Raw genomic sequence first — 24,876 nt, forward strand, 5'->3', positions numbered from 1 at the left:
GAGATAGAATGATGAAAAAGGGGTCCCTCTGTCCTCCAGCAATTTAAGTCCATAGCAGCATAACTACAGGGATAGCTCAGGATAACCTGTGCCACTCTAACTATAAGCTTTTTTAAAAACGGAAAGTTTTAAAACTACCTTTAAATGTAGACAGGGTGTCTGCCTCACGGACTAAAACTGGTAGTTGGTTCCACAGGAGAGGAGCCCATTCTACTTTTAAAATTTCTGGGAACAACTAGTAAACCTGAAGATTGAGAGCGAAGTGCTCTGTTAGGAACATAAGGAACAATCAGATCTCTGATATAAGATGGAGCCTGGCCATTTATGGCTTTATATGTGAGAAGGAGGATTTTAAATTATTTTCTGGATTCAGGAAGCCAATGAAGAGAAGCAAGGATAGGAGATATGATCGCCCCTTTTAATTTTCATCAGAACTAGTCCAACCTTAAAGTAAACAAATGCATGGACTAGTTTCTCAGCGTCACCCCTGGACAGGATATTTCACATTTTGCAATATTGTGCAGATGAAAGAAGGAAATTCTAGAAACCTCTTTGGTATGGGATTTAAATGACAGGTCCTGATCAAAAATAACACACAGACTTTTTACTTTATCCGAGATCAATTTAATCCCATCCAAATGATGTAACTGACTAATCAGCTTCTTTTTAAAGACTCTGGACTTTTTAAAGACTATAACTTCTGTTTTGTCTGCATTCAGGAGCAGAAAGTTAAAAGTCATCCAGGTTTTTATATCTTCAAGACATGCCTGTAATCTATGTAATGGGTTAGCTTCATCATAGTTTTCACCTTAGATAAAAGCTATTAGAAAAAAAATTTATGCAAATGATTTTGTGTTGTATATTTTCAGTATTTCTCCCCTCAAAGTTTGATAGAGGCTTCCTTTATGTCTCATTGTGTGGCTGTAATGTCTATGAGAGAAACATGGTGTCTGAACAGCTTGGTATATTGTAGCAACAGCATGCATCTTCTGCAGGTGGATATTATTAATAATATTTACTTAAACAGATTTTCTTTGTGACAAACCTCAAAAATAAGTAAAATCTTTCACTATTTTCATTTCTCGCATCGAATCGCATGCATAATTTTGAAACATTGACACGACAGACTCCTGCATAAACATTAACTCAGGTGTCTCAATAAAACCCAAATGTAATCGCAGAGTTCATTTATTTTAGTGCTTCAGTTCAGACAGTGAAACTCTTATTATATGGATTGATACACCCAGTGCTATATTCCAAGTGTTTATTACTGATTATATTGATGACTCAGGTTTATAACAACAACAATAAAATTTATGTGAAGGTAAAAATTTTATAATACCAATAGTAATAATACCATTAAAAACAGAGAATACAAACATGTTATTCTATATAGCACATACCATTTTATGCTTTGAAAGTTGTCTGGCATCTGGTTGATGTTATGGCAGCTGGCTGTTAGGAAGTCGAGTGGAAGGAAAACATGCAGTTAGAAAAATGTTTACAGGCAGCATGAGTAGCTGTAGCTTTAGAGAATTGTTAAGAAAAGTGTTAATCCACTTCTGAACCTGGGATGATAACTGAACTTCAAAAACAAAAAAATGGCTGACGGTTCCTTAGTGTATATAAATAATGTGATTAGATTAGAATGATGTTTTTGGAAATCAGGAGTCCTAGAGTCACATGCTGCTTTAACTGCTCACATTATAAGATACTTGTTTGAATTGCCACATTATTACTGTGTTTTCATTGGATAACAAACTCACCTGAGGGTAATCTATAGGCTATTTTCATAATTAAGATGAGATGCACCAGACACAGCAATGCATTCTGGGCTTTCTGAACACCTCAGTAGTAACAAAGCTGATGCTCCATGTGATGCTGCATGAATGCAGAGGGTAGAATGCTGGACTGTAGATGATAGCACCTGTTCAGTGATCAGACATAGAAAATTTGAATGTTGAAAATGTTACTAAGGATTGAATTTTCTTTTTCCATTAGTCTGCACCAGGGCTGAAACAATTAATCGGATTAATCCTGATTAATCGATTATTGAAATAATCATCAACTAGTTTAGTAATCGATTTATCGCTTACTGGAGCCTAGAGACTCTAAAGCAGGGGTAACCAATTAAAAATAAGCGGAGTCCGAATAAAGAAATTCAACAGCCAGTAAACGTCCGAAGACATTTTTAAATATAATGTTACTTTAAACAGAATTTAAATCTGAAATAAAATTAGGTTTTTATGCATCCATGTTATATATTGAATTGTTAAATACATAAAAAAAAAAAAAATAAAATAAAAATCGAAAGTGTTTTTTTAAAGTAGAGAAAAACAATTTCCTGATATTTTATAAAACACCTGAACTGACCGTTTATTTATTTTTTTCTTTATGGGTTAATCAGAGAAGGAAACTTTACATTGCCCTGTAATGTTTTTAAACCTGGGTTTGAATGGCAACAAAGCCATTCTCAAGCACATATCAAGGCGCTCATTCGTGAGCAATATTTATTTTTGATTATGTTCATGGTAGAGAATCCTGCTTCACAGCAGTAGGTTGAGCCAAACATGCTCAAAATGTGCAGGGTCACCTTTCAGCACCATTTCACTTTTCTTTCACTAGTTCTCTTCTGTTCTTACAGCAGTCCACACTTTCTCTGCTCTCTTTTTCTCTTTGTCTTCTTCTTTCCCCCATTGCAGCTTGCCACAGGTTTGCCTGCTGTGTCTAAAAGACCGACAAAGCTCATTGGCTGATTTGTATCACGTGCAGCCTGGTCCGGAACGCTCTGGAGGGCTTTACCATGTTAACAGGAGAAGCGGCGCAAGTGAAGTTAGACACTGTCGACGGTCAACATGCAGTATTTTAGAAATGTTTTAATTCAGGTTGGGTTCAGATTAGCCAGCAGGTGGGTCCGGATCCGGCCTCGGTCTGCTTATCTGTGACCTCTGCTCTAAACCATGCCTTTAGCTAACAGAACAACCCAATTAGAGCAGTAATTATATCAAAATTGTAAAAAAAATAAAAATAAAAAAAAAAAATACATAAAAACTTTGCGTTTAAGATGAAAAATATGTTTTTCTCTGTCATTATGCTCTATAAATAACTCAAGTGGAAAAGTTGTACTTTCGCCTGGTTTAATTTAGTAAAAAATCTTTTTTAAGGGACCTTTGGCAATTCGATTAGTCGAAAAAGATAATCAACAGATTAAAGGATTTGCAAAATAAACGTTACTTGCAGCATTCGTCTGCACCATGTTGATAAAAAAAAAAAAAAAAGAAACAGATGGTAGAATATAGCACTCTGTCTGTAATAAATCTTAATAGTTTGAGCCTCACCTTTTGAATAAAGGCACCAAAATATGTTTCATGATATCGGAAAACTGTCCCCATATTTGTTATCCATTTTAATACAGTATAATTTATATATTGGACCACAAATGCTCCACTCAAGGAGACCTAAATATGCAGCAGTTACAGCACCGATGTGTTCTCTTACATGATAACTATAAATTCTTACTGTCATGGCCGTCTTAACCAATTTAGAAAATAGAGCTTATTAGTCGTCTCACAGCTGCTCTCCGTACACCTTCACTGTGCTGAAATACGCACTTACAGTTAGCTGAATTCATCATATATTTAATCATAGCTTAATTTGAGCCAAGAGCATAGGCTCTGGTCAGATGGGCAAGGTGGTAACCCTCTGAACATCTCTAAGCTGCAGGGCGCGAGACAGATAAATGATCAGTGGTCTGTGCCTGAAAGGCAAGCAATGATGCAGCCTTTACCAGCTGTTCCTCTGCACCTGCCCATTGTTTGCTTCCGTTATTAAAAGCCAAGATAAATCTCTTTGCTTTGGGATGGGTATCATCGTCTTAAACAACTTGTTTTTAGGCGTTTCCACAAAGTTTAACTCATGACTCTTTAATCTCTAGCCTCTGTTTATCTAAAATGCATGGTTTACTAAATAAGTGTTAAGAGTTTAAAGCTATTGTTGTTTTTACAGTGAGCATAAAACCCTGAATGTCAAAAGATCGCTGCTGGAGGGAGAAAAGAATCTATGGTTGCGCATCTGTAAGCTCAAAACAATAGGAGAGAAAGTCTGCTTATTCCCAGTGGTACACTCCATTGCTTGCTTAAAATATGATCCATTAAGTATAGACATTCAACAAAAATACCAATGAAAAGCCGAGAATTCAACAATTCTTGTTTTTTTTTTTTATGGGAGCATGGCCTCATTAGGAGAAGCCGGTGCTGATTTGTTATGTCTATGTGTTTACCCTTATCTCAAACAAATGATGGAACGACAGCATTCACATATATTAGTCAGCTCGCAGAAACATCATATCCAGAGTTGAACAAAAAAACAAAACAAAACAAAAAAGAACTTTGGCACAAAATGTTTTCCTCCATGTTCAATCTTTCATCCTCAAAATATATCTAAATATAATTTTGATCATTGTCACTTTTTCTTAAATTCCTATTCCTTTTGGTAAGCCTCGTCTCGCTGGTGCTGCTTATCCGGCAACAATATACTTTCACACTGATGGCGTGATGCTGTTTGCTCTCTTTCCTCATGATCTCACTGCCGTCAAACACATATTACACAACTTATCTTGTCTTCACTCCAGCTTCACTTTTCATTCTATTGTGTCTTTTTATTCTTAGTCTTATTAAATAGTTTTCTTCTTTTTTCTTTTTTTCATGCGATTACATTGACACTCACGAATAAACTCACCCAGCCGTTCTCCGAAATAGTTATTTCATAAAATTACAGTAGCTATAATTAAACCCTCAATGGAGAACATCAAACCACACAGCCAGCTGTTGTTTAAACTAGACAATAGGAACCTGCGTCCCTCCTTCTCACCCCCCCCTCAGCACACGTACACAATCACTGGAGTGGCCAGGTCTTGGGCCCAATGCAATATTTTTCAATTTTCTCTAATTGTGTGAGAGTGGTAATCCAAGGCAGGCTATTGTATATTCCACCCCCTCTGCTGCCTGGCCTATATGGACACTAACTCCACAATTAACTTACCAGACCTGGGACTCAAATCAAATCAATGCCAGCATCTATTACCACCGCCTAGCAACACTTTCCTGCATGCAGGTTGCATAAATGTGTGTTAAATGAGATCGGCTATATGTTGAAAGTGCCAAAAAATGTAATTGTAGATATTTTGAAGTCTGAGTATGTTCTCTGAAGTGGCTCCTTTCTCTATATTTTCTTTTATTTATCCAGTTTTCCTCCTTGTTTCTTTCAGTTTTGCCCCATTCATTTTCCGGTCGTAACGATCCTTGTTTTTTCTTGTCACAGATGAGCAGCATGAAACGGCTGCGGCCTCGCCTTAGCCACATCCTTTTCCGACTCCAGTTCGAGGAGCAAGTTAACAACCTGCGTCCAGATATCCTGGCAGTAAATGCAGCGTGTGAAGAGGTCAGAAAGAGCCGTGCTTTTGGCCGCCTGCTGGAGCTGGTGCTGCTGCTGGGAAATTACATGAACGCAGGCTCTCGTAATGCCCAGTCATATGGCTTTGACCTCAGCTCCCTTTGCAAGGTAAATACTGACCTGAGTTTTTACACACACCCTGCAGTCATTTCTAACCCCACTGGCACTGGTACAACATGAGTGACGCGTGTTCAATAAAGCTCTTGATCCTGAATATTGATTTTATAAAGCTGTGTTTGCAGATTGACACTGGAGATGGAAATAACAAAAGATTGACTGATGTTAAATGAAGTACCTGAAAATGGTCTACCTGCTCCCACTCACCACTGCTTTCCTTTTTTTTTTATTCTGTGATATATTTCATGAAATTAATGTTTTGTTTTGTAGACATACAAGATATTAGTTATAATTAGGAATTAAATTAAAAATAAGAAGGTTATTTCTTTGAAATTTTTATTCAGAAAGTAAAAACATAAGATGAAGCTAGTAAAATATTGACAAATAGATGGAGCAGAGTAATTCTTTATTGTCCCAAATTGGGCAATTCTATTATATCAGTGATTCCCAACCAGGGGAGCAAGTACCCCTAGTGGTCCGTCAGTGCATTGCAAGGGGTAAATATTTTATTAGGTAGTAAAATAAAATAGGGCTGGGATCTGTATTTTTTTTTTTTTTTTGTGAGGACCAAATTGAAAAATGAAATAAGCTTTTATCAATAAAGTTTTTGTCATAGTTTTGATTTTTTTTACACTGAGGGAGGGGCGCCGCACAATGGCAGCCCACTGCTCCCCAAGGGGATGGGTTAAATGCAGAGAAGTAATTTGCCTCTGGGATTATTAGAGTATATTTAATAAAATAAAATAAATAATAAATAAATAAAATGAGCTATCAGAGCCGATCAAAGCAGCTCAGAGTTCTTGATGAAAACAAAGTAAAACTAATTAATTCAGTTTAACTATAGTTTTTGTTCCGTATTTTGTTTTCAATTCACCAAGTTTAAATATGATTATAAGGGACGTACTCCAGTTGTATAAATATTTGTTTATAAAATGATTTTATTTTGTATCTAAACATACATATGTTGTTTTTATTTGAGATTTCAAGCATAAAATGCCTAAGAAATAAAAGCTCAAATTAATATAATATTTATCGTACAGTATGTTACACTTTGGGACAATAATCAATACTGAGAGGGGAGCTCATGGTCAGACAAAATGCCCAAAGGTATATAAGCAGACATAAGGGAGAAAGTTTAAAATGGTAGAAAAAAAAACTGCACGGTTATTTAAAATGGCAGAAAACTGTTATTGTCTCCATCCCCATGTTTATTGGTTTGGAGAAGCTCTCAAAATGTCAGCAGCTACTTAACACATTTAGATACGCAAATATTTTCCAGTTCTTCTTTTCAAATGTTTATAACTTGTTTCTAAATTATTGCTAAACTTTTGCATTTGGATTTTTTGGCCATTCTAACAGAAATATGCTTTAAAGCTACAGTGTGTAATAATTACAGGGATATAAAGTCAGAAATTGAATATATTATACATAACTATGTTATTTATCATCACCTATGAGCTCAGCCTTTTAACCATAATATTTACGTTGCCTTAGAATTCGTTATTTATAATTACATAGGAGCGGGTCTCGCAGCCATGGAGGCAGACATCTTTGCGCTACGGCAGCGCAGAAGCAACAAACTAGCGATTGCGAGATCGCCCATTACGCTCGAAAGTAACTACGGCAAGTTGAGAGATTAACTGAGACGGTACTGAACAATAGATGGCAGTATTATGCCTGAGAAGCGTTTAGTCTGCCTGAAACCAAAGAAGAAGAAGAAGCAGGTATACTGCGCTTCAGTAACAAGAAAGGTGATCAAGGCGGCAGGCGTGAGTGACTTTGCAAACTGTTTGGCACTGTGTTGCCAAACATCAGACGAATGGAGGATCATGCCTACTCTGTATCACAACGAAAAGCGGCGGACACCGAACCCCCGTCATCTAAGAAGCGGAAACACGACGAGAATAAACGCAAGCGTGACAAGAAACGACAAAAAACACGGATCAACATTGGCACGGCATTTACACGATGGAAGGCACTGACGGAGGAAAAAGGTTTTCAAAGTGACGCTCAAGTTGCCAGTTTTCTCTTGGACAGGTAAGGCCACAGCTTCATAAAATTACCACAGCTGATAGTGGCGTGTGTGAGTGTGAGAGAGACAGATATATGAAGCTGCATATTAGCGAGCTACGGATATATACCTCGGTTACTTCTCTCCGGCTCCTTTGGAGATCTTCAATTCTTTCCTCCTCCGCTATAGTCAACCCCCGCTGGCACCTCTCTCTCGCCTGGCCCTGGCTGCACGCTCACCCCGCCCTCTCTGCCCTCTTCTTTTCCCTCTTCCTCGCGTTGTAACCCCCGTGCCACAAACAAGACTTGGACTCTGTAAACGGGGAATATATACCGGTATTCTTCCAGCGAACACAATCTCGCTGTTAAACTAATGACTACAATTACTTCGTCTGTTTATATCACCATGCAAAGCAGCTCACCAAAACGTCACAACGATGTAGAATAAAAATAACGGATATATTTATTATTATCAAATCTATACCCTACACAGACTAATGAAATACTATCTGTAAAATTATCTATGTAAACAAACCTCATTAATTGAGAAGGTAGGTGATTCCGACGTCGTGGAAGACATTTTGTCCCGTAACGCTCGCCGTATTGTTGGGGGGGAGAAGCGGTGGGGGGGAGATGTTCATGTTGCTGCAGTCTGCAGTCTGGACGTTAGATGTCGCTGAAAATTACACACTGTAGCTTTAATGGAAACCATTCTGTCGTAGGTCTAGCTGCATGTTCAGGGGCTCCAGCTGGAAGATAAACTGCAGCATCAGTCTACAATCAGTTATAGCTTTCTTTCACTGCTGGCCCTTATTTAACTCCATCCCCTTCTTATAGTGTTCTATATTTAAGCCAGATAAATTCAGTTCTGCCCTCATCTTATTCAAGGGAAACTGATTTCTTTAAAAAATACAATAATCCTGCATAACTTTACTGTTTTTCTTAACAAACCTTATATAGTGATGTGTAAACATACAAGACAAGGTTTACATATCGGTTTGCTTTTATCAAAGAATTCAAAAAGAGGCCATGTTTAGTTTCAGGCTCCCTTTTCAGAATAGATAACTGGGTGTGTGGCCACAATCACTCTGAAAGCACACACACCATTCAGGTCTAACCAAACGCTTCACGGATGAACACATGGCCTATGGGTGTAACTCTGTGATGAAGACTGAGCACCCGGTTTCCTTGTGTGATAGTGAGGGCAAAAACACGGTGTAATCTTTGGATGAGAAACTCCTGCAGTGGTTACATTAAAGCTGTTGGCACATGCGCTGCAGTTTCCACAGTAACAGCCACCGCAGCCATTTGTCACTGCCACCTCTTTGCCCTGTTAGACTTGGATGCTTATGCTCATATAAACACCAGCGCATTTGCCAAATGTGGATTCCTGCATATTTGATGGACTAGAAACATTAGCAGAACAATAACATAATCAATCAGCAGAGGTTTGTTTGTGGATTATGGGTTCCAAACAAGTTTAATGCTACTGTTCCAGGGTGTCGATTCCCCCCCACACTCCCCGACTTGTTGTCTGACCATATTGAGTCATTGTTTCAGACACAATATGTAGAGGAAGGCATCACCTTCGTGCCTCCCCCAGAGTTTGACAACTTAATACTGTGACACACTTCACAGCGCAGGGAAATTGCACTCAGCACCGCTGGAAAAAAGAAAAAATGTTTACATTGTCATCTATGATTACCATCCGTCTAAATTCAGAGAGGGACCTTTTTGTGAGTGAGCCGTTAAAGCTTTTAGGAACGGAGGGGAAAAAAAAGGAGAAGCAAGAAATGAAAAGAGAGATGAGAATGTTTGATTAGAGGAGATAATGCAAACATGATTAAACCCAGCGGGTCTGAGTACACTGCCGTCTACCAATAGATCACCTAGAGAGATACACAGCAACAGACTCCACAGGAGGGATGCACAGCGGGGACACCGAGAGGCATCTTAGAATTAGACTGTAAAAGAGCAATGACGGAAATTTATCAGAGAAATTGAAAAATTGTTGTGTGCGGGTGAGAGAGCCTCAGCAAGTGCAAAGGGGGGGGGGGGGTCCCCCCATTGTGAAATTGCATCTGCTGCATGAGCATGAGACATTAAATCATCTGTTGCTCTGTCAACACTTGGCATTTATGACGCAGGCGTTCAGACACGAGTTTCTTTGTCTCATACTACCCAACAGATACTGCCATCTTATGTCATCGGCGAAATTGCAGTGACACATGTAAAGTCTGACAATTTTAGTCTGCTGCGGCAGACGCGTCCGCCGTGACAAGCTCACATTGTGATTTTCTCTTCTTTTTTTCTTCTGAGGAGAAGGAAAACAGAAACCAAAAAGGAGGCAATTTATACACATACATAGCAGTGACACATCAAAGGAAAACCTTGAATGCCAGACCCATACGGTTTGCAGAATTCATTTCTCTATTATCCTCCGTTTTCATACATATCTTTTCTTTTTTTTCTGTGACAACCTGCTTTTGGTCCACTTATTCCCTTGGAGGAACGGGTCACTGCAAATCAATATAAAATCCCTCTGAGTGATTGCTCCTTTGATGAAACTTTTCTATCTTGAGCAAACTGGTTTCTTCCAATATACGGTGCCCCCATTGAAGGGTCACGAGGGGTCCCACAAACATCTGACGACTATGAAAATGATGTGAATCATATAGCTTTTTGCAGTCAATGCCTGTCAGCGCATTTGATCATCTGAGGGATGTTTTTATTTGCCGAGTTACACTGCGTCCTTCTCCCCTTGCATCAAAGCATAGAATGAGTTTTTATAAACATCTGTTTTCTTTAATAAAGTAGCCATTCAAAAAATTGAATTAAAATGTCATGTTTCCTTATGTAAAAGACAGACTTTCATAAATGATTTCCCTTTTTTCTCTTTACAATGCCATATAGTCTGTGTGGCTTTAGTAAAATCCCATAAATGAAAAAAAAAGTCGAAAATAAAAGGTTGCTATGACCTGCTTGCAAAAATGTACACATCTTTGAACTATTAGTTTGATGAAGCACCATCATTTAATTACTTAAAAAAACAGTTTAATTGTAAAAATATTTTAGCAGTTCTTGTGGGAAATTTGATAAGCAATATATTGCCAACAAGATAAAAAAATGCTCTTACTGTGCAAAGGTATCAGTTGCAAAAGAAAATAGATCTCAGCAAAATTCTTTATAACAAAAGAATATATGGATGAATAGGGAAATGGAACAGGAGCTGAACATTTCTCAAAGACTAACATAAAGAAGAAAAAAAAAAACATAAACAAGTCAGAGAGGATACCAGGAGGCCAACAGGAACACTGAAGACGCTGCAGACATTTTCAACAAGTACTGCTTGTGGTCTGCATCTGCCAACAACCTGTTATATTCTCCATATGGCTGGCCTTAGGAGAAAGGTTGAAAGTCAGAATTGTTCTCTTCTTGGGATGACTTTTCTCACATCAGAACCCTTTAGAAAAAAAGGATTTCGGCCAGATTCATATGGGTTTTAATTTCAAATAGTATGCTTAGCACTAGGCCTGCGCAAAAAATTGATTCAATGAACTAATTAGAATTTTTGGGGATTGTTGCGATAAATTAAACCTTTTCTTTCCTTATATAACAACATTTATAACATTTTTGGCTGTCTGGAGTTTCAGTAGCTGCAGTATTGCTCTCAGGTTGCAGTTTGGGAAGCGACAGCATCACACGAAACGGCAAATGACATCATAATTACAGATGAGTGAAGAGTTTGGTCACAAAAAAGGAATAAAGTCATCTACTGTTTGGAACTGCATAGATTTAAGTTCTCCGGTGTAGTGGAGGATTTCTGGCATGCGGCAACTGTGGTTGGGAAGATAAACTTGTCAACGTAAGTTTCATGCAACACCAGCGATATCTGACAGCTATGATGACATGCTTATCAGAACGCTTACTACCCAAACACAAGTATAGTAGGAGGAAAGGAGCGGGGGTCAGTTGCTGCCAAAATAGCAGAAACGGCAGTGAATAGCGGCATGTAAACATTAGCAACAGGCAAGGTTCCCGCGAGGGAGGGGGGAAGAAAAAAGAAGAATTTAGTTCTGTATTAAAACGCATATTTTAAAACGGTCAGAAAAGGTTCCCGGTCCAGATAGCTAACAAGTTAGCTGTTAACAGAACGCGGGGTGGGTCCGAAAAAAAACAACGGAATTTGAATCAGAAATAAAACAATCAGAAATACGATGGTAGGATTGTTTGGGGTTTCATTTTTTGTAACAAAAGAAAAGTAACATCAGTCAGATGAAAAAAAACAAAATCACTTTCTGTATGAAAAAGCAAAGCACATAATTTATTATTATTTTTTTTTTTCAGAATTTCTCCATTGAGGGACAATAAAGGGATTTTCTATTCTTTTCTATTTTCTATTCTAAACTACTAGTGCTGAAGACTTCTGGTAACGATTCTTAGTCTTCCAGGTCAAAGGCATTCAAAAAAATTTTCTTTTAAAAACAATCGACTGGAGTACTGAAGACATTTTCATGCCCAAGATTCACACGTTATTAACTTTATTTAACAAGCTCGTCATTTAATGATTTTTAGCTGAAACTTGTTTTTACATTAATAGAGATTTTTAACTGACACTTGTGTTACGTAAATTTTTTAATATGTTTTGAATCATGTAAATAAAGTGTTAAAAGTCAAGGTCACGTCATTAACTGCATCTTTACTGTTTGACACATTGATAAGAAAAAAAACCAACACGTGTGTTATTCGGAAATGGTGCAGAACTAGCAGGTGTTCAGAAAGTCTCTTTAAATTTTGCATCCTATAAATGGAAGTAATGCACATGTCTCAGTTTTGGGGTTTATTTTTTTGTTGCTTCTCTTCTTTGCTGTTGCAAATGGAAACCAGAATTAAACTGTGATAGGTAAATGAGTATAATCTGTGACAGTTGTTACAGTGTAGCTGGCCAATATTTTGGTTCACTTGGCCTCTAGAATAGAATAGTGTAGAAATATCCTTTGTTGTCTCTCAGAGGGGAAATTCAGGTTTATCAGCAGAAAAGCGACAGACAAATGGAAGTATCCAGAATCACACAGGATAAAAGAAATTTAAAATAAAGAAAATCAACGCTGTACAGAAATGGCATGTTTAACTCATAACAATGAAATCAAGTTATTCATAATTAAGCAGGAATCTTTCATAGATTGCAAACAACATTTAAATAACAATTGATATTAGGGCTGAAACAATTAATTGGATTAATCGATTATTGAAATAATTGCCAACTAATTTAGTAATCGATTAATCCTAAACTGGAGTGTAAACATGCTTTTAGCTGAAAGAGCAACCCACTAAGAACAGTAATTCTACCAAATTTGCAAAAGGAGATAAATATTTTGAATTTAAGATTTAAGTTTTCGTTTCTCCTGGTTTGATTCTGTAAAAAAGAAAAAAAAAAAAATCTCCTTTAAGGAACCTTTTGCTACCCGATTATTAATCGAAACCATAATCTACAGATTAATCAATTTGCAAGATCATCGTTAGTTGCAGCCTGAATTGATAAGTTAAACTACTCAATGGGCATTTGAAATTTAATTTAAAAAGTGTATTATATTCAATAAAATTAATTTAATTAATTGCCAACTTTGGTCAGAAATTATCCGTTTAACATGACATCGTTTTCTTTATATTTGTTTTTTTCAGTTTGTTTTTAAATAACCATTTTATCCCCAGAATGAAATGTTGATTATCCCGCACAGTGTATGCCCAGCTTTTAAAGGTTTGGTTTCATCAGGGCTGCAGTCAGACGAAATGAGCCGCCTGACTCACTGTGATTTTCTATGCGTTTTCTCACAGTTAAAGGACACAAAGTCTGCAGACCAGAAGACCACATTGCTTCACTTCTTGGCAGAAGTGTGTGAGGAGCAGTTTCCTGATGTCCTCAAGTTTGTTGACGAGTTGGAGCATGTGGATCGAGCAAGCAGAGGTACAGAATATTTATATGGACATACTATCAAACACTAAATGTGGACAGTAAATACTTTCTGTCCTATATATACATTTCTATTGATTTATTGATTTGAAAGTGTTGGTTGTTGAAACTCATCTGCAAAGTATGACAGCACAGAGGGACTGATTGTTGGTACCAAGTGTTCATTGATATAATGAGAGAAGGGGGAAAAGCAACACTTGTTTACTTTCAGTTTGTAGGTCAGGAAGCCCCTTTAGATTTGATTTTAAATGGGTAGAAAAACCTTTAGTGTTATTTTTTTCAACTAGTTTCTGCTTCAGCTGGTGTCATTAAATCTTAGAAGTGAGTGTTAATTTATAAATTTCCCATGAAAACCCACTAGCAACATATTCCATTGTGAGCATTAATTATCACAGCCTGGCATAAACAATAGTGACAACAGAATGCAGTAAAAGCAGGGCAAGATAATGGGAGCACAGCATGTAATGGGAAAGGTGGGTTCACATGCAAAATCAGGTGCTGGTGCTACTGTATGTACCTCAACACTTTTTAAAATATTTCCTTATCTGAAATATGTATAAGCAGTTAGATTTATGTTATTATTTAAGCTGGTACACAGTAGATAGGTTGCTGTTATTAAAAGATACTCCAAGTTATTTTCCATCTATATGTTAGAATACTTGGGGTATTTCTTGTGTTTATATAGTTTAATGTAAAATAGAATAGGCTACCTATTCCAAAAAAGTTAAAAAATATTCTACTGGACTTTGTTTCCAAGTTTGAAGATGTTTCGCTTCCTATCCGGGAAGGTTTTTCAATTCAAAATGTCAGAAATGGCGTTGAGTTTGAGGCTTTATGGAGTGGACCAAAAAATCAAAATGTTTTGACTTAGAAAAAATGCAAATTAAACGGGAAGAATGGGTCCGCCCCTTTGGAAGGGGGGTCGTTTGACTTCTTTGTTAGCCTGCAATACCCAATACTTGTCTATGTCTCTGAAAACTGGGTTGCTAAATTGATGGTCTGGATGAACAGGCAAGGTGTTCCAATTCACTGTATGGGGGTTGGGTTGCAATGGTAGCGAGGAGAGATCAACTCTATCGCTGTATCATAGGTTTTTGAAAGCTAAAATCTGAGTCCACCCCCTCTGTTTAAAGTCGTAGACATTCATAAGTGAATAAAGTAAATATGATTGGTTTATATGGACGTTTATCAAGGGGGCGGGATTGTTGTGTCGGAAGCCTTTTGCTTACCAGTTAGCAACTTAGTGCTAGTAGGTTCCCATTGGGAAATTCCATTGGGGCCAAGTAGCACTAAATCGGTCACTTAGAAACGACACTGTCAAGGAACGCTATGGACAGCGGAGAGTTTTGTGTGGGAAGTCGTGGATGAGTCTCCTCCGTCATACATTTTTTATTTAGAGGAGGAAAGCGGGGACGAAGATGTTGTGGAAGAGGACGCCAGGGCGACAGAAGCTTGGTTTGGTGTAGAAGGCTTACAGCAGTACATGTTTGAGCCCTTGCCTCGCAACGCTGCCAGCTCTGTTAGCTCTACGCCTGCTGAAGACACAGACGTCCATACCCGTGAACACTGGGATGTAACTCAATGGGAAAGTAAACAATTCTTATTTCAACCGTTGCATATATTAGCTGCGACATATGAATCAAGATGCTATGACCGAAAAAATGTGATCGACAGAGGACCGTTGATATATGATAAGCCGAATTTAGGTGCAAAAGCTGATGTATAACTAACTGGCCTGCATAAGATAAGGGAAAAAACACAGTTTTTAAGACAGAATTTTCTTTAAAAATAGAACTTTTCTAACTTTTTCTAACTTTTAACCGATAAAGAGTACTTTTATATTAGGGATGGGACGATTTATGAAAATCGTGAAATGTTCGGTTCGACTGTCTCTGTTCGATTCGAGTGTGTTTCGTTCGGTTCATGCGCTGCTCCTTTTTCTCATAGGCCAAGCGTTTACACTCCAGAGCAGAAGGTGGCGCTACTGCGACCAAAGCCAACCACCAGTAGTAAACAAGAAGAAGAATAAGCGAAGCAGCTTAGCCGGGTGTAGCAGGGAAAAAAATTTGTTGTTGTGGAGAATTGTGTCGGAATGGCGAGTGGGAAAGAACTGGAGTTGGAAGACGCGCCAGCAGCACTTTATAGGTCTGCTGTATGGGACCACTTTGCATTTAGAGTGACCTATGATGACAGCGGAAAGAAAGTTGTGGATAAAAGTGCAACAGTGTGAAAGCATTGTGCAACACGTTTTGTTTATGCTAACAGCAACATGTCATGCTAACCTCGGAATCCCTCATACTCCGTCAGCAACCCCCGCTGCGCTCCAGACCGGCTGCTCAAAGCAAAGCCTACAGCCTCCACTGTGGCTCCTGTCCGCTCTCCTCTGAGTCCCTTGGAGATAGTAGAGAGCATGCGCGAGATGATTAAATTCAAAGCAGCAAAACATACGGAAATGATCCAGGGTTTCCGTGGATCATTTAAAATAATTACAATCCATTATTTTTTGGGGGATTTTTTCATTAATTTCATAAATTTCTATGAGATTTAGGTGTAACAATCAAGATATACCGAACCGAACCGAAAACCGTGACCACGAAACCGTGAATCGAACCAAACCGTGGATTTTGTGAACCGTTCCACTCCTATTTTATATACATTTTTAAGCCAGAATGATTTGACATCTAAATATGATTTCCCTATGACTTTAAGGTTGTTTTTTCTTTCTTAACATAGATGGCTTCCTTCACAGCCCTCTCAAACCACCTGTCTTCTTTGTCCAAAATGTGAATATTCTGGTCCTCAAAAGAATGTCCTTTGTCCATAAGGTGTTCACATTTTGGACAAAGAGGACAGCTTGAAAAAGCTTCCTGGATGGGAACTTGGACATTTCTTTTTTGGTATGATTATGACCTGGATGACTGAGAATCTTCACCAGCAATAGGCTACCTACTCTGAAATGAAGCTTTTTTGTTTTGCATTTGTTTTTGCTTTTTTCTATGTAAGCTTTATCCTTCAGCAAAAGTCTCTTGGGTTTATTTTGAAATTAGAGAGCTTGTAGATTCTATAAACAATATATTTAATTATTTTACTGTTTGATCCAAACTACGCTCTGTTCATCTGCTCCGCTGTTTGATCCCAGCATTAATCTTCAGCTGTCGCACATTTACAAGTTAGAGGTTTATTTCTTTTTTTTCCTCTAGTAAATACATCAGGTTATGTCAGCCATCGAGATGTAGAGCAGTTTTCTCTTTGAACACGTTCAGATTTGCTATGTTGGTTTGAATGCAATTTGGCTTTTTTTCCCTCTTCTTTTTTTCACACAAATATGGCTCCACTCAAAGTGCTTTTAATCTGGCCCGACTCTCTTGAGTACGGTAAAGGTCAGAGACAAGCAGAGCCGGCTGGGTGGTCAAAGGAGACTCGGTCTTGTTCTTTGTCCGTTGTTGCTGTAGGCGGCTCTCGGGCGGCGGCGTGCAGAAGTCTGTTGGCAGTTTGTGTTTGTTTGCGTGTGATTTTTGTTCCGTCACAGCATGTTTCCTCCCTGCTCTAAAGAAAATTTTTATCCACTGCTCTGCTGCTAGTGGCGCGGGGAGAGAGGGAAAGTGTGAGGAGAAGAAAACATAGGGAGATAATTTGTTGGGCTTCATTGTTTGGACTCCCTTCATAAAAACTCCCTTAGATTTCCTTTTGAATTTGTTCTTTTTCCAAAACAGTGGATGATGACACCCCTGTTGTGGGTCTATTTCTCCCAACTAGCCTGCATGTCCACAAGGCCAAGATTAATAAGTACAAGGTTAAGATCAATGGGAAGCACAGTTCTTAGATCTTTCTTCAGACTGTCTGATGTCTGCTTTACAGACATCAAGCTGAGTATATTTACATGTGTATAGAAGGAGAGCCCTTTCTCTGTCACAGTCTTTCCCTCTTTCTGTACCAATATGACATGCTCACATTAAGTGTCTTATTACGCCACATCTCGCATTCAGGCACACAAATCCCATTTCTTTTCAAAGGGGGCTGTTGAGTGGCTTCTTTTTCATTAATTCTGACAGCCATTTGAGAGGACTGTAGACTTACTAAAAGGCTGCATTACATTCATAGACACCAACCAAAGAGCTTTAGCTGGGCATGAAAACAAGGTTGGGTAGAGGTAGCAGTAATGATTTGTGTTTCAGCTCTGAAGGGTGCTGCTTTTTTGACTACATGGAACGTAGCTCCTCTCCCCCCCACACACACAAACACACTTCTCACAGAGGCAAAACTGTACTTTAGTTGGGTGTCGCTTCGTGCCTGTCTTCTTATTTCTGCTCTCCCTCTCTTCTTCTCAGCCCTGGAATCATTATTTCTCCTGACAGTGAGAGAGTCTTTTTTTTATGCTTCTGTCATTTCACATGGATCCTTCCTTATCTGTCTGTCAACACCTCAGCGTCTGTCTGTCTGTCCTTGCCCTCCCTTCTCCATTCTCTGTTGTTTTTGGCTTCAGTTTTGCTCACCTTCCGTCGTTTTGTTCTTCTTTCTTTTTCATTCTTTCCCTTATCACAAAAGGCGCACGGATGCGATGAACAGCAGCAGCTTGGGACAGTTAGGATGGTTTGAGCTGAGTGGTACTCTGCTGAAGCGGACTGGAGGCAGGCGACTGTTGAGAGAAACTAATAGACTAGACTAGGTTAATTCATCCTAAAACCTACCTGTTTGACGCAAAAAATATGTTTGTTTAAAAAAATGTTTTTTTTGGGGTGGATTCTGAAAAGGTACGCCGGCATGAAAGTTTTTACACATCAAAGACGTGGAAGTTTTTCTGTTTCTGGCGGCTTGTTGCATTAAAGAGTCATTAAGGACTTATGTGAGGACTCGACGACTTTGAGATGGCTGTTTAATATGCTGTTCAAGCTCTGCTTTGTAGTTCTACCTCATGCAGTCTGAGTGATGAGCCTGAGGTTTAAAGTATATAGAAAGGGCTTTCTGCGCTACATTTCAGAGACTGCTTTGCTCTTTTGGATTGCAGTATCTTAGGAGCTCAACATGTCGAGTGTTTGCCAGGATTTCCTATGTAGGTATCCCATCCATAGCCTGTGGCTCCATCAGTCTAGTCCCACTTGTATGACAAGCTTTGGCCTCTCAGGGCAGATCTGAATTTCTTCACTCTCTTAATTTCCATATATCAAAATATGATCTATGGTGGATCTGTCTGTAGTACGGCTTTCCGTGCATATGCGTGGTTGTTTGCTCCTCTCTCCGTCTCATTTATTGCACAGCAGGTTGACAGAGTAATAAAAGGATGTCAATGGGGGATTTGACCTCTACAAATACTGCAATTATTATTCTTCTAAAACACCCTATATCTGTCTGCAGCCTCTCTGGACTCCAGAGGCATTCAGGTCCCAGTGCCCATAAAAATCACTCACGCCTTAATGCTCAGAATGAGAAAGCAACAACAGCTTGGCCAGAAAGAGCTTGAAACACACACAAAGATCACTTCTGCTTTTGTACTAATATCAAGTTTGTCACCTATAAGCTAAGCTTTTGCTTAGATCCTCAGATCTATATTTCAAACATACGTTTTGACTAAACATGGATATTGTTCACTTTGAAGGCCTTTTATTTGTGTTTAGCAGAACATACTATTTGCCACAGTCAGTCTCCAAGCAGATTTTTCTCTTGAAGCACACGGTGCTGTATTTGTCACCTTTCTGTCAGCCATTGTTCACATATCCTTCCATGTGAGTGAACCACATCACAAACGGCTGCAGATTAGCCTGTGAAGCAGAGAAAAGAGGAGATCCCTGTCTGTTTTGCTCTCTGTCTCGCCCTCCCTTGCTCTTCTCTCAGCCACAGCGTCATCTCACCGGGCTTTAATCATTTCTATTAACAGAGTAGCCGTCTACCACCTCTTCCACTTTTTATTCTGCCCACACCTTATTCAGTCAAATTTGGTTGCCAGGTAATGCAGAGAAAAGAAAAGAGAAGAGGGTGAAAAGCAGGTGAAGTAGGCTGTTTACGCAAGTTTACCTAAACTTGGTCTGTTTAATGTGATGGAAAAATATCCTCATTTTATTTAATCTCATGCAAATAAACAGTACATTAAAGAAGTATTGATATCCTTGAAAAATAGCTTTTGGAATTTAACATTTTTAGCATCTTAATGTAATTATTAGATTAAGGTTGTTAATACAAAAGTACTTTTCTGAATAGAAACATTTTTTAGTATTCAGTTTAAAACGTATAATTATAATTCACAAACTCATCGATGGACATACCACCAAGACCAAGCTAAGTTGGTGACATTCTAAAAATGATTAATCCTCTAATTGTTTTAGCCAGGTTTTCTGTCTGTTGGTGTCTTCTTGTCTCCAGACGCAGTGTGGTTAATGATGCTATGACATCCTATTAATGATCTTTACTTAACCAAAGCATCTCCTGAAATCAATCTTCTCTTTTATAGCAGGAAAATGATCGTAAAAGCACAGAAGAGTTGTTGCAGGAGAGAGTATCATGGGTGCACTGTAGCTTTAAACCTATAAAGGACCTATTCTCTGTACCGTAAATGGAATATATCTGGAGTATTTTTGACCTGTCGTTCATGGAAGGATTGAGACATACATCCAAATACTAAATGATCGGTTTGTTTTTGGCAAAACTTGTTTTTTAACTGCCATTATAGTGGTTTTTACTCCCTGCTGTTGTTGAAGAGAAGATACAGTGAGCAGTAAACCAGACTGAAGTGTCTGTGCACTTAGAATGAAGGAGTATGTACATTATGGAGGAGGAAGTGTGCTAATAATTCAGTGAGTGTAGGTGTTGCATAACATATGAACTGCTTTAAATGTTGTTTTCTTTACCCCTTCATGCCGTTGTTGCTGCTTTGTTGTTTTCTTGGTTATAAAATGAGTAAAAAGGCAGCCTTATCTGTTCCTTATGCCATGCTAAACAATATGTTTGTTTTGCATTTGTATTTTTTGTTAGATTCTTGCCATTATCTGTGAAGAAAAAGACCACGTCTCTCCATCAACCAAAAAAAAATGCATTTCCCCCCCAACTTTAAATTACAGCAGAACCTTTGAATCTGTTTTAAGTATCTAGAGCAAAAGCTTCATCACTAAAAGACGGGTTTATGTCATGAAGTCAAAGAGAAGCTAAGCTACTTTTTCATAGAACGTGTATTAGGATCAAGCGAAATTTGAAACTACTTAAAATTAAGCAGCTTACGTTTTTTTGTCAAGCAGGGTCTAATCGGGGTAATTCAAGCCATATGCTGTATTCACTCACAAGCTTAACATGTCAGCCATGACCAACTTAACAGAAAGTTAGCGTTGGCCTTCTTCTGTGCTCTGCTGGTGTAAATTCCATGTACCTGTTGGTCTAAACATATTCAGGATGAAACCCTTAAAGCCTGATCAGAACCTCCTCTTCAATGCTGCACGTCTTTTCCTTGTGGCTCCTAATCTCTTTGTAACGTGGTTTTGGTCCAGTACCATAAATGTGCCTGTTTGTTGCTGAAAGTTCTTGTGTTCTTGTGTCTCTTAGTTTCTGCAGAGAATCTGGAAAAGAGCCTGAGGCAGATGGAGAAGCAGCTGCAGCAACTAGAGAGAGACCTGGAGACTTTTTCTTCCACCGATGACCCGAACGACATGTTCCTCACTAAAATGGCTATATCCTTTCACATTTATGCTCATGCTTTACTGCTTGAAGGCGGTATACAGTCCGTTGTATGTTAAAAATAGATAAATAGATGGGGTCAGAAGATTATTGTTGAGATGCAAAAAGTAACCCTAACCGTCATTTCTATCATGGTCTCATTTTAATGTATAAAACAGTTTGTGTTGTTTTTACTGGGTGGGAAAAAAGAGGCAGATAAGAATGTGCTGCTTTCTCAGCCGTGTCTCACACTTGGTTTCCATTACATTATCACTGATGCTGTGCACAAGTAACGAGTATATCCTATTCCACAGTCGACTCACTATTCCAGCTACTTTCTTTTTTTCCAAGCATTATTAAGTGAGTGAACACAGCCTCAAACTGAGAGCAAGGGGAAGGCGATGGGGATTTGGTGTACCTCTCTCTTTAACTCCGGCAGTGACAGTAGACAGTGTTTATCCCTGAGGAGCAACAATTTATTATGCTATTGAATCCTCATTTAATTATACAAAAGCACCAAGGCATAAACAGAGTCAACACGTTTCCACTGCCCATCCGGGGATATCTCAGTCCACCGCTGACAGCTGGCGTGCATTTGACAGGAAGCTAAATTATTCATTATCTTCTGAGAAAGTTCTACAGGATCAGGCTGACAGGTAAGACTCAGGCCAGGTGTGTTCAATAATACACTCTGTTCCCTGCCAGCTTCATGTAGTTTTGATCAACAGCCTTGGGGCTGAGCCACTGATGTCTTCTGCTGAGGTAGTTAGCAGAGAACTTGAGAGCAGCTCGGACAAAATTAATTTGAAGCACCTCTCTGTCTCTTTGGTACTTGGTCCTTGTGCCGAGGGTATAAAAAATGACTTTAATTTAACAGTTTTACATTTATAAGTTCCAAAAATAAATGAACTAAATAAGATTAGGAATGAATTATATTAGGGAAATAACTTTAGAAGGCAGTTATTACAGTGACACCTGCCTGTTCTGTGCCCGCACCTTATCCGTGGTCCACTGATCATCTTTTTATCCTTACAAATTTGGAGCTACTATATATTGCCTCTCCAACTTCATAATTCAGACTTTTTCACATTCTACTAAATTGTAACTATGTATTGTTCGAGGTTTTATGTAGTAAACACATTCTGAGAAATTGAAGGCAATCTGATGTTTAATTTTTATTTTTCCAAGTCGACTATTTGACAGTAAATGTTGAAGTCGAGTCAATGCGTTGTTCTGTGATGACAGGTAGGTGTAATCTAGGGCTGCAACTAACGATTATTTTGCAAATCGGTTAATCTGTTGATAATTTTTTTTGATTAATTGATGAATAATTGGATAGCCAAATATTCTTTAAACAAGACTCTACATAATGAAACCCAGTGAAACTAATAATTACTGCTCTAAGTGGGTTGCTCTGTCAGGTAAATCCATGATTTACACCCTCTATACTCCATTTACTGATTAATCTATTGCTAAAGTAGTTGACAATTATTTTAATTATCAATTAAATGTGATTAATCCGGTTAAATGTTTTAGCCCTAGTCTAATCCAGCTTTTATTGCTAACTGCAGTGTGTGCTCTACCAAGCCCATAGAATAAGCTAATAAGCGACCAGTTTTGAACGGCGCCAAAACAGACCTGCCGGGGGGCGTTTGAGTTGGCAGATGACCTACAATGTTTATTTTTATTTATAAAACTGCAAAAGGGGAATCAGAGCAGTATATTGTGCCTTTAATTCCATCTCTGTTTACTTCAAAAGCCTTAAATACATCATAGCAGAGGTTAGAACAGCGGTAGACGACAGTCAGGGGACATCTGACTATCTTTTGAAAGGGTAATGAAAAAAAAAGTACGTTTAGAGGAAAAAAAAGCTATAATAAATTCTCTAACAGTTTCCCATAAGCCAAGTAGGCTCCGCAGAAAGTGAGACCAAAACTGAAATGTTTCCATACAGAGTAGAATGGGTAGAATGTAACCTACACTGATCATCATCTTAAAGACCTCTGTAGTGCAGAAATATTCTAGGAATGGGTTTGTTTTACTGGGGACATGATAGAGAAAATGGCGGGGAAATGCTGTGAAAGCCTCTACAGGACTTGTGTGAGCTCTAGGTTAAGCTTCCAGTAGAGCGATAACCCTAAACGCACAGTTGGACTTTTTAAACCACTTTTTAAATCCTGCTGTTCACAGATACTCTTTATTCTAATAGAGAGCCCAAAAAGTGGCTTTACAAAGTATAGTCTTTAAAGAAGCTTATGATGTTGCATCACATGTAAAACCAAACCCTTGTTAAAGTTCTGGTTTTATAATGTGTTATAATGTTCAGCTCTTTTGTTACTTAAGCCGGCCACTTTAATAGTGGTGCCTATCAGCGTTAGGTATTTTATTGCTCTTTATAGTATTAAAAATGACCCTCTACCTTTTTAGCGCATTAACTTCATTTAATGTATACTGCATCTTGTATCATGTTTAATGCAATCACTGCAATTCTTACTCATTATTCATCCTGCAGAGCCTTTGCTTAAAGCTGAGGGAGTCTTTTGAAAAACTATCACTTGATACTTGACATGGGGCAGAAATATTCTGCTTTATAAGCAGTGGTCTGCCTTTGACGGGCCAAACACGAGGAGCTGTTGGATATCACGCAGGTGAAAATTTCCTTTTTCCCTTCTGACCCTTCTTAAGTACACGGTTTGCTGAGTTATTGAGCTGGTTTTACACATCTGGCTTGTAAAGGTGGCAGATCAGATCCTGAAAAAAGCAGGACTAGGAGGGAGAAATGGAGACTTAAGAATGATGGAGCGGGCTGGATGGCGGGGGGTGTAAGTGTTAAACCTCGAGGGAAAGAAAGGCCTTGAGATTGAGCTGCAGGTGTCCCAGGAGCAGGAAAGCAGCCTGGAGATGGAGGAACAAAAAAGTGGGCAGATATTACCCTCCACAACACTTATCTACCTTAACTCTTGGCTTTTTTTCTTTTCTGCTTTTACCCCTACTCTCACCTTCCTAATGCCTTCCTTTCCTCACACTCTGGTTTGGAAACATATTACTGACAAGTCGGTCTGGGCGGAGAGCCTATCGAACAGCATTTATCCAGCTGTGAATAGGTAGTCTCATCGTCGGCCAGATTCAGCCGAGGCCAAATCTTCGATAGGTCCATCAATTGAGCTATAATGAAGGTTCACAATCAGAGCCAGAATGCTGCCCACACACTCAGTGCTACTTCTTATCTGCCATTAGGTGACAGTGTTTGCCATTAGCCAGGCCGCTGATTACTTCTTCAAGATGTTTTAGAGAAATGGGATCTGAAATTTAAAAAAATATATATATTTAACGGACTTTTCTTTTATTTTTTTTTTCGACACGCCAGAAGCTTTGAGTTTCAGCAGAGTGGCGAGCATGTGAAAAGGAGAGTCAGGAATATGCATTTGGAGATAATTTTGGAGGTAAGCTTGGAGACAGACTTCTCCTCCTGCCCTGATGGCTGGCACGGAGCGTTTCAGCACTTCCGCTCCCACACTGACACCTCTACGGCACATGGTGACAGACCTATTACAATATTTGTCTCTTTCTCCTCACAAAAACGCCAACGAATGAGAAGCTAAGCTTGACTCAGCTGGGTGAGTTCCCTGAAGGAGATTTAAACCAATGCAGTGTGCTCCAGGTAGTTTTCTTTACTAAAGGGGGATTTTAGC

General features: G+C 38.7%; 1 protein-coding gene across 6 annotated transcripts in view; it reads left to right on the top strand.

Annotated features, from left to right (window-relative positions):
• LOC119772583 (protein diaphanous homolog 3-like) overlaps positions 1-24,876 on the top strand; it is a 223,497-nt gene that overhangs the window by 92,239 nt on the left and 106,382 nt on the right. For all 6 annotated transcript variants that reach the window (XM_038269031.1, XM_038269030.1, XM_038269035.1 and 3 more), the window contains 3 exons: positions 5,320-5,559; positions 13,414-13,543; positions 21,074-21,198. In XM_038269031.1, the coding sequence (XP_038124959.1) occupies positions 5,320-5,559; positions 13,414-13,543; positions 21,074-21,198 (495 nt within the window). The remainder of the gene's footprint in view (positions 1-5,319; positions 5,560-13,413; positions 13,544-21,073; positions 21,199-24,876) is intronic.

This window comes from Cyprinodon tularosa, unplaced genomic scaffold, assembly GCF_016077235.1.
Source record: "Cyprinodon tularosa strain WSP-4 unplaced genomic scaffold, ASM1607723v1 ctg717, whole genome shotgun sequence".
Classification (NCBI taxonomy): Eukaryota; Metazoa; Chordata; class Actinopteri; order Cyprinodontiformes; family Cyprinodontidae; genus Cyprinodon; species Cyprinodon tularosa.